The following is an 18,031-nucleotide window of genomic DNA, read 5'->3' as shown; positions in this document are numbered from 1 at the left end:
GTCTGGTTGGGGATCGTTAGTTGGTAGCCCTGCTGCCTCGTATCACGTGATCCTCCCCCATGCTCCCCCTCTCGCTAGGTGGGTGGCTAGGCTTCTCTCCCCCTCTCCCCTAGGGGACCGCTGCCTTCCCTCCTTGTAGAGGGGGTAGTTCAGTGTTTATGGACTTTGTCCTCCGGGTGTCCCGGCGGGTTCGGCTCTGTCTAGTCTGGTTGGCCACCGGTCAACAGAGTTGGATCCCGGTGCACCCTATTTTATATTCACTTATCACACTGGTTTATGTTATATGAAACCCTCTGGGTTCCGTTGGCGGTTCTTAGCTACAGTTCCGCCCCCCCTATTATTTCATAACATTTCCTATGATTATATAGGATGATTATATGACAGATCACTACCCCGGAGTCCCTATATGAATTGGTTTTGGATATACTTTTATTTCCCGGCCCGGGGCCTACCCCGCCCCAGGAAATCAGACACCATGTGTCTTAATTCCTTGTTATTGCATCCTTTTTTATGCTCCCGGCTCGACCGGAATGGATTGCTATACTTTAGTTTAAGTTAGACTTATGTTTAGGCCCGGGTCCTCCGGACCCGCCCCTACTTAAGAATATTACAGTTAAGCTCTAATCTTGTGTTAGACCTATGTTAGGCCCGGGTCCTCCGGACTCGCCCCTACTTAAGAATATTACAGTTAAGCTCTAATCTTGTATTAGATCTATGTTAGGCCCGGGTCCTCCGGACCCGCCCCTACTTAAGAATATTACAGTTAAGCTCTAATCTTGTGTTAGACCTTTGTTAGGCCCGGGTCCTTCGGACCCGCCCCTACTTAAGAATATTACAGTTAAGCTCTAGTCTTGTACTAGATCTATGTCAGGCCCGGGTCCTCCGGACCCGCCCCTACTTAAGAATATTACAGTTAAGCTCTAATCTTGTGTTAGACCTTTGTTAGGCCCGGGTCCTTCGGACCCGCCCCTACTTAAGAATATTACAGTTAAGCTCTAGTCTTGTATTAGATCTATGTTAGGCCCGGGTCCTCCGGACCCGCCCCTACTTAAGAATATTACAGTTAAGCTCTAATCTTGTGTTAGACCTTTGTTAGGCCCGGGTCAGCCCCTACTTAAGGGAATTACAGTTTCTCATATACTATTCTTTTTATAGATGGTGCATTGTCTGACGCCGGCCTGTGCAGCTGTTATGCACCAGCCTTGTGGCCACTCCGTCTGCCGATCTCATGCCCCTTGTGGGGTTCAACTGGAAGACGTTGTGGTATGGCACCCGGATAACTGTGTGATTTGCTTCGACCTCATCACTACCCTTGGATCTGACTCGGTGAGTCCCGTTGACTATGTTGCCTTCTTATTTTACTATTAGTAAGATCTCTATGGTCTTGAAGGACCATTGGGAGTCTTCCCTTTTATAATTCCCACTATTATTTCAGGCATCCCCGGAGCAAAAGTCTGCGGCTCGGGCCACACTGAAGGTGTGGGTTGGTGGTTTTGCCCGGAATGTGAAGTCTAAGCGGCCGTACGTCCTATCTGAGGACTACTGCTCCATGGTTTACCCCAACGCTAAGTCTTCAGCCGCTGTGGCTAGGCATGTGGCAGCTCCCATCATTGCCCACATTGATGCCACCATAACGGGTCTCATCGACCCAGAGCAAGATCCATCGGACGCCCCCGGAGGTCTGGAGGATAATGTTGCCTCCATGAACCTGGACGTCGAACCAATGTTACTAGACGAGCCGGATACAGGTAGGGTGGTAAGTGAGGCAAGTGTTTCCGGCGCTGAGATTCCTATCCTCAGCCCCGCTCTTTCTTCTTCTTCTGATCGCTCTTCTTTTCATGGATTTTCTGGGGACCGTGATTCGTCTCAACGATCATACCCGGTCCCCCCTAAGAATAAGTCTACATCAAGAACCTTACCCAAAGCTCGCAAGCCCCACAAGACTTCCCATAGCTCTAAACAAGGTACAGACCTGTCATCAAAAGCCTCTGGTTCCTCCTCTAAGTCTCACGACCCGGGAGTTCATTCCGCCCCTCCTGCTGCTAGCCCGGTCCTTTCCGAATCAGCCATGCTTCGCATCGTGTCGGAGATGCAAGCAAAGTTGGTTTCGGAGATGCATTCTAAGATGGACACGATGTTCTCTAACATCGGTCAGAGACTTGGGGCTTTAGAGCAAGGAGCTCCGGAGAGAGTCCAAAGCTCTCTCATCCCGGATGCCTCTAAGCTCCCGCCGTTTGCCAAAAACAACCCTTGGCGTATGGCTCTTCATTCCCCGTTCTCAGACGGAATGTTGACTTTGGAGGGTCTTGGCACTCGTCCTCTAGAGGACTTTGAATTCTTTCCTCCTGGTCTGGCATTTCCATTTCATGGTTATGCCAGGCTTACCGAGGAAGCTTTAGTTCGGTTAGACAAGGTCCCCAAAGAGACGGTCATCTTCCCTAAAGAGCAAGCCCAATCTGTTTGGGCCAGATTTTTGAACGACATCGGCTGCACTAACACCATGCTGACGCCTTATAAAAGCTCTTTTACGATGTTCTTAATGGACAAGAACACCTTGACTCCATGCGTCAATAAGGTGGCAGAGCTTGCCTTCCAATATGCTCTGGAGGAGAAGCCCTTGCCTCCCATCCGAGAGGTGGATCCAATCTCCCTCCTTCTTCCTTCAGGCATTGAGTGTTGGGACAACGTCCATACCACCTTTACCTCTGGCAAGCTAACAGCAGACTGTGCCTCAGTTTTGTTTAGTGAGAGGCTTCCCCGTCTCCCGGAATCCCTCATTAAACAGGAATATGATTCCCGCCTACGTGTGGGCCGTACTCTAAACTTGGCCACATCCACGGAGTCGATAGCCTTGACTTACGATACGGAGAGTATTTTTAAGTCTCTCAACAAGGCTACATTACAGTCTTTATATTATGACCTGTATGACTTCGCTACTGCTAAACGCAGATGTCGCAAGCATGTCCTAGCTGAGGCGACGATTAGGCATGAACCTAATAAGCTCATCCGGTCCTCCTGTTGGGGTTCAAATCTCTTCCCCGAGGATCTCGTAGAGGAAGTCTTGGCGGAGGCCACTAGAGTTAATCAGAGCCTTAAAGCCCGTTGGGGTTTGACCCCGAAACGCAAATATGACCCCGCAAATTATCAAGCCCGGGGTAGGAAGAAGCTTCGTCCATATACCTCCACCCAGTTCAGGCAACAGCAGAGTGGTTCGTCCAACTTCCGGCGGCCTCTTCCCCCATCTCCTGTTGTCCCTGCACAGCCTTCCACCTCTCAGGCTCCTTCGGATGACTATGTCACCGTTCTGCTCCCTAAGAGCCAGCTTTCTGGTGCCTCCTCCACTTCTCCTGCCTTTAACCAGTCTTACGAGGCTCGTAGCTCTTCCCAGAGTTATGGTAGAGGTAGAGGCTACCACCGTGGTTCTAACCAGAACAAAGGCAGGGGAAGAGCCTTTCGCAGAGGAAAGAATTTCCGAGGCGGACGTGGAGGCAACTCCTCAAACCAATACTGAGGTGCAGCAGGTAGGGGGGAGGCTCTATGCCTTCCGCAACAAATGGAGGTTCAGTCCCTGGGCGTTCAGTATCATCTCCAAGGGACTGGGGTGGAGTTGGATTCAAGGACCTCCTCCTCCGAACAAATTTCGTCAACATTCCACTCCGGACCTGGTCGAATTTGTCCAGGATCTTTTACAAAAGAACGCCATACAAGAAACGAAACACCTGAAGTTTCAAGGTCGGCTGTTCAGTGTCCCGAAGAAGGATTCGGACAAGAGAAGAGTGATTCTAGACCTATCCCTTCTCAACTTGTCCATTCAATGCGACAAGTTTCGAATGCTTACCGTCTCGCAGGTGCGGACCTTACTTCCCCGTGGGGCCGTCACCACCTCTATCGATCTTACAGACGCCTATTATCACGTCCCGATAGCGAGACACTTCCGTCCGTACCTAGGCTTTCGCTTAGGGGACAAAAGTTACTCCTTCAAGGTGATGCCCTTCGGGCTCAACATCGCCCCAAGGATCTTCACAAAGTTAGCAGAAGTCGCTGTTCAGGAACTCAGGAATCAAGAGATTCAAGTAGTAGCCTATCTGGACGACTGGCTCATTTGGTCAGACACCTCCCAAAATTGCCTAAAAGCCACTCACAAAGTCATCCATTATCTTCAATCTCTAGGCTTCCAGATCAACTTCAAGAAGTCCCGTCTTCTTCCAAAATCGAAGTTCCAATGGCTCGGCCTGCAATGGGATCTTATATCTCATACTCTGTGTCTTCCCAGACCCAAGAGGTTAGAGATTGCAAGGAACACCAAACGCTTTCTCAAAGACAAAGTAAGTTCCAGACGACTCCAAGAGAGGATTCTGGGGTCCCTTCAGTTTGCCTCAGTGACGGATCTTCTTCTGAAGGCAAAATTGAAAGATATCAATCGTGTCTGGCGTTCGAGGGCGAACCGGAAGCTCCGGGACAGGAAAGTCCGCCTTCCTCCCATTCTACGGGAAAGACTTCTTCCTTGGACAAGAGCAAACAGTCTGTCAAAGTCAGTTCCCCTTCGATTTCCGCCTCCGAAATTAATCATTCACACGGACGCCTCCTTATCAGGTTGGGGCGGCTATTCTCAGCTCAAGAAAGTTCAAGGTCTTTGGACTCCCTTGTTCCGCCAATTTCACATCAATGTGCTAGAGGCCATGGCAGTTCTTCTAACCCTGAAACGTCTCGCTCTTCCCAAGAAACAACACCTTCGTCTGGTCCTCGACAGCGAAGTGGTGGTCCGCTGCCTCAACAGAGGCGGGTCAAAGTCAGGGCCTCTGAACCATGTTCTAGTAGCCATATTCTCCCTAGCAGCCTTGAACCGTTGGCATCTTTCAGCTGTCCACCTGGCGGGAGTCCGGAATGTAGTGGCAGACGCCCTGTCCCGGACCTCCCCTCTAGAATCGGAATGGTCACTCGATCTAAAGTCATTTCGGTGGATTCTCTCTCAGGTTCCCGGTCTCCAAGTGGACCTCTTCGCCACGGAATCCAATCACAAATTGAGAGTATATGTGGCTCCCAATCTAGACCCTCAGGCTTACGCCACAGACGCCATGTCACAGAATTGGGACACCTGGGAAAAGATTTATCTCTTTCCCCCGGTGAATCTTTTGCTGAAAGTTCTAGACAAACTGAGATCCTTCAAGGGACAAGTAGCCTTGGTCGCACCCAACTGGCCCAAGAGCAACTGGTATCCTCTCCTGCGAGAGTTGAGACTATACCCTCACCCGATACCCAATCCGGTTCTGTCTCAGATAGTACAAACACGCGTTGTGTACGCTTTCTCAAACATTCAGAGCGCCCTAACTTTATGGACTTTATGAAGTTTGCGGCTATGCATGGTGCCAATATTGATCCTCAAAACACCTTGTTCCTAGAATCGGATAAACGGGATTCCACCATCCGCCAGTATGACTCTGCAGTTAAAAAGTTGGCAAAATTTTTAATAGACTCAGACGTGAACTGTATGAACTTTAACCTTACAGTCACTTTCTTTAGATCGTTATTAGAATCAGGTCTGGCAGCCAATACTATCACCACTATTAAATCGGCTCTGAAAAAGATCTTCCTAGTGGGTTTTAACATAGACTTAACCGACTCTTTGTTAGCTTCAATTCCGAAAGCTTGTGCCAGACTGAAACCGGTTACTCGTCCTACCCCGGTGACCTGGTTCCTTAATGACGTACTCAAATTGGCTTCTGATACCATTAACAGTTCTTGTGATTACATTCCCCTTCTCAGGAAAACACTTTTCCTGGTGAGCTTGGCTTCCGGGGCAAGAATTTCTGAATTGGCAGCCTTGTCGAGAGACCCGGGTCATATTGACTTCCTGCCTTCGGGAGAGGTCCTTCTTTCTCCTAACAAATTCTTTTTGGCTAAGAACGAAGACCCTCAAAACAGATGGTCCTCCTGGAAAATTGTTCCCCTCACGCAAGATCCGTCTCTGTGCCCTGTTACTACTCTTAGGTCTTATTTATCCCGGACCTCCTCTAACTCCTCGGGGCCTCTATTCGTTAGAGAACAAGGCGGTACCATTACTATTAAAGGGATCAGGCAACAAATTTTGTATTTTATTAAACAAGCTAACCCTGACTCTTTTCCTCTTGCACATGATATCAGGGCGGTTGCTACCTCGGTGAACTTCTTTCACCACATGAATTTTACAGACCTTTCCAGGTATACAGGGTGGAAATCACCGTCAGTGTTCAAGAAACACTACCTTAAACATTTGGAAGCCCTAAAATTTTCTACAGTAGCCGCAGGGAGTGTAGTTACTCCCAGGTAACTCACAGGTTAATGCCTTGTCTCTTTATCTCTCCCTCTTACCTGCCTCATTTATACCCTATTGTATTCGTTGGTCTCGCACCTGAATACTGTTATTATATTTGTAAATTTTTATACTCCTGAGTATCTGTATATATTATCACTCACGGCATTATTATACCTACCTTATTGGATTTATGTTCATATTTAAGATACCCTTATAATTGTTTTTTGGTACTCATCTCTGATTAAAAGCATCCTGTATTTCCCTTACGCTTATGTTTTTTCCTTTATTTTGCAAGTTTGGTGACATTTTCTCTTGTATAGATTCACTGGGCGGCACAGGTTCGAGCCCAGAAAAGGGATTTTGACGTAGGAAAAATCTATTTCTGGGCGAAGGACCTGTGCCGCCCAGTGAACCCTCCCAGCTCCTCTCCCTTGGAGTCCCCAAACTTTGGGTGCTAAGGAGTTGGGTTCTGAGCGGATGCATTGTTAGTAGTACCGAGTGAGGTTGAACGGCTCTCCTCTATTGGGGTTTCTGTCGTGGATGAATCTAAATAGTGCGGGACCTCTGGATTATACGCCCAATTTTATACCGACACCAATAGGTGAGCGAGTTAGTTAACCTAGCACTCCTTTACATTTTTTCTCTGGTATATTTAGCAGTAAATTACCTAAGAATAAGTGCTAAATGGAGCTTATTCACTGGGCGGCACAGGTCCTTCGCCCAGAAATAGATTTTTCCTACGTCAAAATCCCTTATATATTTATATATCCGAATTATCCAAAGTTATATTCATTATTTAAGGGAAGGGGGCTTACCAATGGTTTGTAAAGAATCCAGAAATATGATTATTGTTACTTCTAGAAGCCCATATATCTGCATACTAAAGTCTATTCAATCAATCTCTACAAAAAAACTTTGAGGACCTATTTTTCAAAATCTGAAATTTTTGGAGAACAATTTCTACTACTTTTTAAATATTGATCAATTTTTGTCATTCAAACATGAAAATATAGGGAATTTTATATCCTAAACTCTGTACATTCCCCTTTAGAAAAAACTTCCATATGAAAAATAACCACTTTTAAGTGACTTCTATACACTGATAAAATAGTACATGACAGGAGTCTGGGAGGAAAAAGGAAACTAAGTATTGACAAGCACCTCCTCAAGACCCTGAGGAGGTGTAATAATAACAAGAAAGGGCTTGTCAATTCTTCGTCTCCTTTTTCCTCCTGGTCAGCTGTCATCTTGAGACATCGCACGTTCCAGCGATTTGTCGTTAATATAATGCATATAAAAAATAAAAATCTCAAGAAAAATAGGCTTTTTCTTCGTCAAAACTCCTTATTTTTGATTGACCTCCACATTGCCAGTATTGTCTCTTGTTGGACATTCTTTGGTACATGGAAAGGAAATAACTTTTACCTTTCCAAATAGTTAATTTGAAGGCAAAACGATGGCAGACTATAAAGGAGCAATCACAGGATATGATCAACGCATGAATTATGTGACCCATACTTATCGAAACGCTAATTATAATTTGCTATTGTATATAATTATTTTCTTTGATATAAATTAGTTGACAGCATTATATTTTCAAAATTTTTATGATTAGCTCAATTTTCTATCATATTTGACAAATATTACTTATTTCACTTTTTTTTACAGCAGTTCTCAGTGGGAAAATGGTTATGTTTTTGCCTCGGACACGTAGTAGGGCTTGGCTTAAGTTTCTTTTTGTCTATGCAATTATCATCCAAAAGCTTATTATCAGTAGAATATGCTATTTTGCATTAGGCTCAACAATTTTCCTAACTGAATCCACTCCACTATTATTTCCAAGCATGTAGAAAGACCTAGTCTGAAACTGGAATATGCTACCCTGTTATTGTACGGCAAGACCTGTTTGGAAGAAGCAACCGTCGTGGCAGAAACACGACTAACATTGTTGTATACGACATAGCCTCACACACTGAAGGAGGATTGAGCTCGTGAATGTTTGGAATCTCCACGACCTTTGGTGATGATATATTAGGTTGGAAGATTCCAACATTCTTTAACTGTATTATTATTCAACAATGCTACTCAATTCAGACCTTTTCTTATAGTAAGAACATTAGTAGTAAAACAAGGACATTCTCAGTATAACACAATGGTATAACTAGGCCCCATAATTTTGTAATAACCTCCACAACCTACTTTAGTCAACAACAGTGGTATTTTACAAGATTGAAGAGATTATTCCATTCTATCAATATTTCTTAACGTGTGTCTAATATACTGCTCAATTTAGACCTAGCGTCTCCTTTAAACATTTAAACCAACCACTTCCATGTTTTTGATGATTACCGTAAACCTCTTACCTGTGCTACGTTAACATATCCAGCCTATGTTCCAATACAGGAAAATGAAATGTTAGTATATTTTAGGCTGTAACACAATTCCCCACTATTTCTTGTCTTTTCTTCTTCAGCACCAGTAATTTTACTCTTCAAATAAGAAAGCAAACTTGAAATTAATGAAAAAATTCTACCTTTACACTCAGTAATCAAATTGGTTAGTGAATAGTTTTCAATAAACTTATATCAAATGAGGAATTAATTTCACCAAAATTAGCTTATACACTAAAATATACACATGCTCTTGAAATGGAAGCTGTATTTTCTTTTTAAAGTAAGAGGGATGAAAAGAGCCTTTACATTAGTAGTAGATATATGATATATGAAATTAATTTCTTTAACATTCAAGGCTTCAGTCAGCTTTGGTCGAAGAAAATGGGAAATCGAAGACGGTGGCAGCTTGGGGATGGTTGTGTTTGCACAACATATATTTGTCCACTGCAACTTAGCTAGAGGGGAAAAAGGTTTGCTCACATCTATACAAAAATTTACTTTCTATTGTTACCACAGTCAAGATTTTTTATTAAGAGAATGAACAGTTCATGATTTGAATCATTTCCATAAAATAATTTAACACCTTAAGCTTAGCACTTTATGACCATTATAGTTACCCAAATTGCAAATTTGCTTCAATCTTGTTGTCCAACCTCTTTTAACTATAGCTTCATTATGCAGTTTTGGTATTTTCGCCCAGCTGAGCCTCAGCGCTAAATGGCTTCCCCAGCCCAACTGATTAGCCATATGGCTCAAATTCTATAAAACCATAAACTAAAGTAACTTAAAAATTTTCATTCACACGTTTAAAAGATATTATAATACTAATTTGAATAGATACAACTCACCATTGTCCTCGCTTCTCTCTTCTATAATTCTACGGGCTGACATAAGACGAGCTGATCTGACTCTAGCAGAGCGAGCTCTATCCTCACCGAGACGTGACCCAAGTGGCACGGAAGTTGGGTCATGAGGTTTTGACTGCTTGCTTTTTATATCTTCCGATGAAACAACATCAGTTATTTCTCCTTCATCTCCTGAGTGAGTATCTTCTGTAGTATCTGCAGAAATATAATTCTTAGTAACTAACAATCATTATTACTATTACGAACTAAACAACAATACTAGCTGGAAAACTAGGATGTTACAAGCCCAAGGGCTCCAACAGGGAAAGCACTCTAGTATGACAGAAAAGGAAATAGAGAAATAAAAAATAAACTATTCATGGGAAGTAAAAATAGAGGAATAGGAAATCTTTAAAGATCATACTTGTATGGTTTGTCTATATATATATATGAATCATCTTTCTTTATAAATTTCTCTTCTCAAAATAAATTTAATCAAGCTTATCTTTTCCATTCGTTTTAGGTTTAGGTTCACTATAACTTCCTCCATAATTTTCATGACATTCTTATATAGTATAGATTTTTCTAAAACAGAGTTAAAATATTATATATACATTTCTATACACGCATGATGTTCAAATTGTTACTTCTTCAGAAGCTCGTTTTATTGATGTTTACCCCAAATTTTCATTAAAAAAAATTCCCATTTTCTTTCCTTTCAAAAGATACACATCAGTAGTAAAGTAATAAGACAATGGAGTGGTTAATGGTAAGTAGCAAGCTAGGAGTTCCCATTTTTCAGTTTCAAGTCTTTTTACAGCAAAATTTGTAAGGGTAATAAACACAGGAGAGTTAAAAATTACCCCAGTAAGGTAAAACCATGATGAGCTAATGGCTAACCTTGCAAGAAAATGGAAATGCACTGTCATATGGAGTGACATGATGCAAGTGACCAGCTGAGCTGATACATCACCAACAACAACAACTTTAAGAGCATCTAAGACATGAAATGCCTTCTAAAAATTAAAACGATATTGTTTAAGAGCGAGCGCTTACTCTAGTGAAAGGAGGGATATAAAGATCCAGCTACCAACTTGGTCACCTGCCTCGTAATCTAGATGTCTTATAGATCAACTAGGCATGCAAAAATACACGAGTTAAGCTGCAGAAAGACTATTGTAATTAGAGAATTTCCTCGCAATCTATATGTCTTATAGAACAACTAGGCATGCAAAAATAGACGAGTTAAGCTGCAGAAAGACTAATGTAAATAGAGAATTTCCTCGCAATCTATATGTCTTATAGAACAACTAGGCATGCACAAATACACAAGTTAAGCTGCAGAAAGACTAATATAATTAGAGAATTTAAGACACTACGAGAGGAGCTCAACTGTATTGTGCAGAGAACATTCAGATCCCCTTACTGAAGGAACACTATGTAATTATGACCAATAGATTTATGGAAGTTAGGTTAATGTAAGCAACCAGGCAGGCAAGTCAGGTTTACCACTCACAAGAGAAGGCTTGCCGACCTTCTGAGTCTAAATAAGAAACAACACAAAAAGGATCATCACTAACATGGCTGGTAAGCGAGTACTGGCATGTCACATCATTATCAACTCCAAAATGAAATAATATTCTATTTCTGTAATTCCATATGAGAAAAAATTGCAGCTGAAAAAAACAAACAGCTATGCAAAGGCACTGAAATCAAGAGAAAGTATACCACAGGAAACATCAAAGCCACATAGTGCTGCCAGTAATTCCAAGAAAAGAAATACATCATATAATGATAGTAAAGTTTTGCATGACAAGGTAAGCATATTGCCTTCCAAGGCTCTGCCACTGCAGTCATTCTGTTTACAGCACAGAAGCTTTATTGTGTATATTCTCCACTTCTTTAAACACTTACTTAGAACATATTTCTTTTTAGGAACTGTGACATATTTTAATTCTCAGAAGAGTTACTTAAAACCCAGTGCTTCCACGTGTAGAAATGCTAACCAATCAATCAGGTAAGTTAACATAAAATGCAATAAACACCTATCACAATCTGGAAGGTGGACATCTTGACAAAGCAACTGTGACGGAGAAACTTAAGAATGGAAAACTCTTAGCCTGGTACTTGCCATTACCCACTAGATTGTCTCATTACTATACTAGGGGCATGTATTTTATGAGAGGAAAGAAAAATTGGATATTTTCTTATAAAATTTTTGGGGTAAATGTCGACAAAATGAACTTCTGGAGAATAAGCAATATGAATATCAGGGGAGATTCATAGATATACAGGTTAATGTTCGGTGTGACACAAAAATCTTAAAATATAAAATATGTTGTAAACCTTCGGTTCGCCGGTTACTGCAAAAATAAATTGCTTCATGGTGCTCAGAAACAACCTTCAGATTTTTCCTTCTTTCATTAATATTACTAGGTAATTTATAACCCCAGCTTGAAAATAAGATTGCTCCAAACCGAAAGTCCTCAATAGGGAAAGCTGAACAGTGCAGTAAAGAAACGTGCAAATGATGAATTACACTAAAAGAAAAAATTATATATATATATATATATATATATATATATATATATATATATATATATATATATATGTATATATATTTATATACACACATATATATATATATATATATATATGTATATATATTTATATACACATATATATACATATATATATTGTATATATACATATATATACATATATATATATATTGTATATATACATATATATATATATATATATATATATATATATATATATATATATATATATATGTATGTATATATATATATATATATATATATATATATATATATATGTATATATATACATATATATACACACACACACATATATATATATATGAACCAATAACATTGCACAGCATACTCAAAATTTTTTATATAAGCTATAGCTCACCTATATTATTAGTTGTTGGAGCACTGATGTTCAGTTGGGCTCCAGCTTTCAAAATCTTTTCAAAAAGTATGCCTAGATGCTTCTTCAATTTGATTGTGTCATGTGGCATCGTTAGTTCAGGTGCTATTGCAGCATCCCTACTCCCTCGACCTAAAACGCTTTTGAGCAGAAACGTCACACTGGAATCTGTAGTCTCTTCCCAACCCTATAAAGAATACATTAACAGGTCAATAAGTGCTCTAGCCATGCCTTTATTATTGGCATCATTAATTCTATTGGGTATTAAAAATTCAAAGTCATATATTGTATATTTCAAGTCAGGAGACTTTGCCCTTCTTCCAAAGTGCCTCTTCAGCTAAAACTAATAAGTCTAAATATACTGTAAAATATGCCCATGGATTTTAATACTCAAGATTTTTAGACACACTACTGTATTTTCTCCTAAATATTATTGTTACTATTAATATTATTTTACCTCTTACAAAGAGTTTATGATTTTTATTTAATTTGTTTGTAGGACTAGGAGATATAAATCTTAGCAAAACCATTATTATTATTAATATTATTATTACTTGCTAAGCTACAACTCCAGTTGGAAAAGCCGGCCAATATAAGCCCGGAGCCCTAACAGGGAAAACAACCCCGCGAGGAAAGGAAACGAGGAAAAATAATAAATTTCAAGAACAGCAACAACACTAAAATAAACATTTCTTATATAAACTATAAATAATTTAACAAAATAAGAGGAAGAGAAGTTAAATAGAATAGTGTACCCAAGAGTACCCTTGAGCAAGAGAACTCTAACCCAAAACAGTGGAAGACCATGGTATAGAGGCAGTGGCACTACCTAAGATTAGAGATAAATGGTATGATTTTGGAGTGTCCTCCTAGAAGAGCTGCTTACCATAGCTAAAGAGTCTCTTTTACCCTTACCAAGAGGAAAGAAGCCACTGATCAAATACAGTGCAGTGATTAACCCCTTGGATGAAGAAGAATTGTTTGGTAATCTCAGTGTTGTCAGGTGTATGAAGACAGAGGAGAATCTGTAAAGAATAGGCCAGACTATTCGATGTATGTGTAGGCAAAGAGAAAGTGAACCGTAACCAGAGAGAAGGGTCCAATCAACGGACCCCATTTTTAGTGTCTCTGTAGCATTCCTCACATCTATTATCCAAGTTATAATGATATCCTGGCATAGGACACAATGAGACCGAGAATCACAATCACCCAGAAATTACTCCCTTGGATAATCTGCACAGTAATTACTAAGAAATCTAGGAGTAAACCTACCAAATAAACACTAATATCCTAAATACACTATAAAAATTCCACAAAGTCGTCATATCAACATTAACGTGATGAGCCTCAGAAGACTAAAATATAAGGCATAGTGGTTGTTGATATTAGTCACTAAATTATCTCATTGATGGGTTAGAGGCATAAGCCTATTGAAAAGAATAAAACGGAAATTTTTCAGTGTCTTAGGGTAACGATATAGGCCAGCCTTTAGGAAAAAATCAGTATCAACATCAGGGGAGATTCATAGAATTAGGGATACCCTGGAGCTGGCAAGGATAAAACCTGGAAGTATTGAAGTTTACACTTTCACCTTTAATCTTCATCATTATCATATTTCTTTTCATCAAATGTTCCCTTTATAAGACTAGACACAAAATATGTTCTCTTCATTCTCTTATAGCCTATATTTTGTCTTTCTTAACTCCAATCAGACCAAGGTATTCATCTATCAAATTTGCCTGATTTCCAGGGCCTTCTACTAATCTGCTCATCAACTTCAATATTTACTCTTTTTTTCTGACAGACTGTTCCTCATCATACCTTCTCATCACATGTCCAGAATTCCTCAATCTTTCAACTCTCAGTATTTTTGCACTTTATGACACCACATCTCTAATTCTTCCTCTTTCAATAAATGATCTTCACACAATACTCAAACCATGAATATCAAAATTCTAAGGTCACACTTAAACAAATCTCTTCCATTTTCTTTGCCCGTGGCCATTTTTCTGCTACATAAGGTACAGCCTTATGTATACAAGAAGTTATTCAAAATATTACAAAAGGTTTGAAAATGGAGACATTAGCTATGAAAAGAATTAGAAAAATCAGTGGCCATTTTTTCTGCTATATAAAGCAGTACAGGCCTTATGTATCCATAAAGTTGTCAGTAATATTAAAAAATGTTTGAAAATGGAGTGATTAGCTATAAAAAGGAATACGAAAATTAGTATCAGAGTCTTTTTGACTAGTAAGTATCTAAGAGTTCCATGTAAAATGCTGGGGGAAATTCTGGTGAAACAGATTTAGCAAAGCTATAGATACACAAGCTATAAGCAGAACAGTAACCAATGTCAATTGACGGGTTCAAAGGGCCTCAATTTTTTTTGTTTAAAAGAAAAAAAAATGACTGCACCTGGGGAATTTCAAGACTATGAGACTGAATGCAGGCAAAAGCAGATTGACTTGGTCATAAAGAAACAATTAAAGATTCCCTGTCTTAATTAAATTCTAAACATAAAATATCATACTTGATATTCCAACCAATTTACAAAATCAATAGATGCATACCTCATTCTTATTCCGATTTCTAAAATGAATACTGTATATGAATAAAACTATTGTAATTGTGCAAGTATCGATTATAAATTACCTGATCCATTCCACATTGGACAACTGGTGAAACCGAAGCAATAAGTAGACTGAACTCATGATCTGTCATTTTCGTTTGCAACCGTACAAGTTCAAGAATCACTTGCACCACGCAGCTTAGAATACATCCATCTTCTTCAAGTCCCTTTAAAAAATCAGAAAAGTAACCATTTGGTATCACTTTGTTATCATAAAAATTTCAACTCCTGTTAGGATTTAAGGTAATATATTTGAGTCTCATGATTATAGTTAATATTGCCTTTTGTGAGAAGATAGTAACATCAAACTAATACATGACATTCTAATTAATACTTTAGCCTAATTCAGATTGAAATTTGATTAAATTTGAGATGGATATTCATAGCAAAATGTGGGTATTGTAAGATAAATTTCAATAGCCTTTTTGTATTCAATTTGATAAACATATCAAACATTAGTGGCATAATCAATCAAATAATTTCCAGCACTGTCCCCAATTAAAATAAAAAATTTTATGATGAATTTATTCAAATACTTACCTACAGTCAAATGGCTCATGCTTAAGATATATATAAAGAAATTTCTCTTTCATTCAAAACACACCTCCCTTCCAGGGCCTATCCTGTACAATGCTGTATATTAACACATACTGCTGGGCTAAAATCACAGTCTAATCATGATAAATATTCAGACTCACATCATGGAGCAAGGCATTGTCAAGAAGTGATTTTCAATTAAAGCACCAAACGCCATTGCTTAACGGCATTTCACTACTGGAATCAATTCATACTATGCCATCCAAGGGGAAAGGTTTCTATGACTGGTCCTCCTAATCCCTCAAGTATCATATCATTATAACAAGCTAAGCTATAACTCTAGTTGGAAAAGTATGAGCTCAGTGACTAGGAAATTTCTCGGTCAACCTACAGTGTTAGCCATTTGATATAGCAGAGGAATACAGTGGTACATGATCTCATGGTGGGATGATGTCAATGAGATTTATTATTGTGCTTTTACATCAATACCTTATGATTCGAAGGTAAGGTGTAATAAAATACTTATATATACATACACATATATATATATATATATATATATATATATATATTGTATATATATATATATATATATATATATATATATATATATATATTTATATATATATATATATATATATATATATATATAGTGTGTGTATATATATATATATATATATATATATATATATATATATGTATGTATGTATATATATACATATATAAATATAAATATATATATATATATATATATATATATATATATATATATATGTACATGTATATATATATATATATATATATATATATATATATATATATATATATATATATATACATATATATATATATATATATATATATATATATATACTGTATATATACTGTATGTATATATGGATTTTGTAATGCATAGAACAGTTGGAGATGGTGGAAAAGGATTGGAATGGATTGGTAATAGGATATTAGCTGATTTAGAGTCTGTTGATGATGGTGTTCCTATTAGAAGAACACCACAGGCTTTGCAATGCCAGCTTACCAGAATGCATGAAATAACACATGAGGTTGGGCTCAAAATAAATAGAAGAAAGACAGAGATAATAAGCATGGAATATGCAATGGAAGATGAAATATCATTGGAAGGAGAAAGGATTATTGAGGTAGAATCATTTAGATATTTAGGAACGATGATCTCTAATACAGAGTCTTTAAAATTGGAATTTTATGAAAGACTCTAAAAAGCAAATCAGACAATGGCAAGGTTAAGTAAAGTTTGGAAATCAAATCGCCTGAAAATACATATAAAAACCAGGCTGTATATCTGTTCAGTGAGATCGGCGTTACTGTATAGACGTGAGTCGTGGTATGACAATGAAACAATAGCAAACTGATTTTGCAGATTTGAGAATAAAGCCCTCAGAAGAATTTTGGGAGTGACATGACAGGACAGGATTAGAAATTAAATCATAATAGAAATTACTCGAGCGTCATAGGTGGATGAGATGATGGTGAGGGGTAGATGGAGATGGTTTGGTCAAGCTCTTCAAACTCCCCAAGAGAGATTAGTTCACCAAACATTCAACTGGACTCCAGAAGGCACTAAACAGGATTGAAAGACCCAGACCTACATGGCTAAGGACTATGAAGCGTGAAATAGGAGATGATGAGTGAAGAAGCATTGATTTAAAAGCTCAAGGTAGAAACGACTGGTGAAATCTAATCGAGGCCCTTTGCATCAATAGGCTTGGGAGGAGACGATGATCATGATGAAATGATATATTCAGCAATCAAACATGGAAGCTAAACATAACACCTACTAACTACTGATAAGTAATTCCATTTCTCACCTTGATAAGTAATAAGATGTTTAACAGACTGTTTGTAAAAACAAAGCTATGTTTTTATGAATGAACAACAATAGGTGGCCATAAATACATGACACAGCCCACTCAAATAAGTAAATAGCTTACCCTAACACTATCATTGATGATATCTGTGATTTGCAATATTTGCTTGTATGTTCCCTCAAGTAAGTTATCAAGATTAGTGAGAGGTGTTGGTGTTTTATCCTTAAATTTAGTCAGTAAACGGCGTTGCACTGCACGGAACTGAGTTGCCCGCTGCACAAGCTGAGCCTGGAAGAAGAAAAATTGAATTATTAGCATAGTAATTTTCCAACCTAAGCCATTAATTGGTTTCAGGAGATTTATGTTCCTATAATAACACAATAGACAAAAAAAAAAAAAAACTTACAATCACATAGTTTCTTAAAAGTGTACTCTTGTTTGTTTTGGTTTAAAAAAAAAACAGAGAGAATGTAAAAAGATTCACTAAAGTAATAATAACACCAATGATCACTTGGCATCTCTTCTGCTT

General features: G+C 38.7%; 1 protein-coding gene and 1 long non-coding RNA gene across 2 annotated transcripts in view; both read right to left on the bottom strand.

Annotated features, from left to right (window-relative positions):
- LOC137641336 (uncharacterized) overlaps positions 1-18,031 on the bottom strand; it is a 386,962-nt gene that overhangs the window by 119,118 nt on the left and 249,813 nt on the right. The window lies entirely within an intron of this gene.
- The window catches only part of BBS9 (Bardet-Biedl syndrome 9), a 196,429-nt gene that overhangs the window by 20,517 nt on the left and 157,881 nt on the right, over positions 1-18,031 (bottom strand). Inside the window, exons 14-17 of the mRNA XM_068379472.1 lie at positions 17,626-17,790; positions 15,142-15,285; positions 12,471-12,675; positions 9,534-9,746 (exon numbers count right to left, since the gene is read on the bottom strand). Of these exons, the coding sequence (XP_068235573.1) occupies positions 9,534-9,746; positions 12,471-12,675; positions 15,142-15,285; positions 17,626-17,790 (727 nt within the window). The remainder of the gene's footprint in view (positions 1-9,533; positions 9,747-12,470; positions 12,676-15,141; positions 15,286-17,625; positions 17,791-18,031) is intronic.

Source organism: Palaemon carinicauda, chromosome 1 (genome assembly GCF_036898095.1).
Source record: "Palaemon carinicauda isolate YSFRI2023 chromosome 1, ASM3689809v2, whole genome shotgun sequence".
NCBI classification, from domain to species: Eukaryota; Metazoa; Arthropoda; class Malacostraca; order Decapoda; family Palaemonidae; genus Palaemon; species Palaemon carinicauda.
Note: the sequence above shows the minus strand (reverse complement) of the source record. Positions and strands in the feature narration are given on the sequence as shown.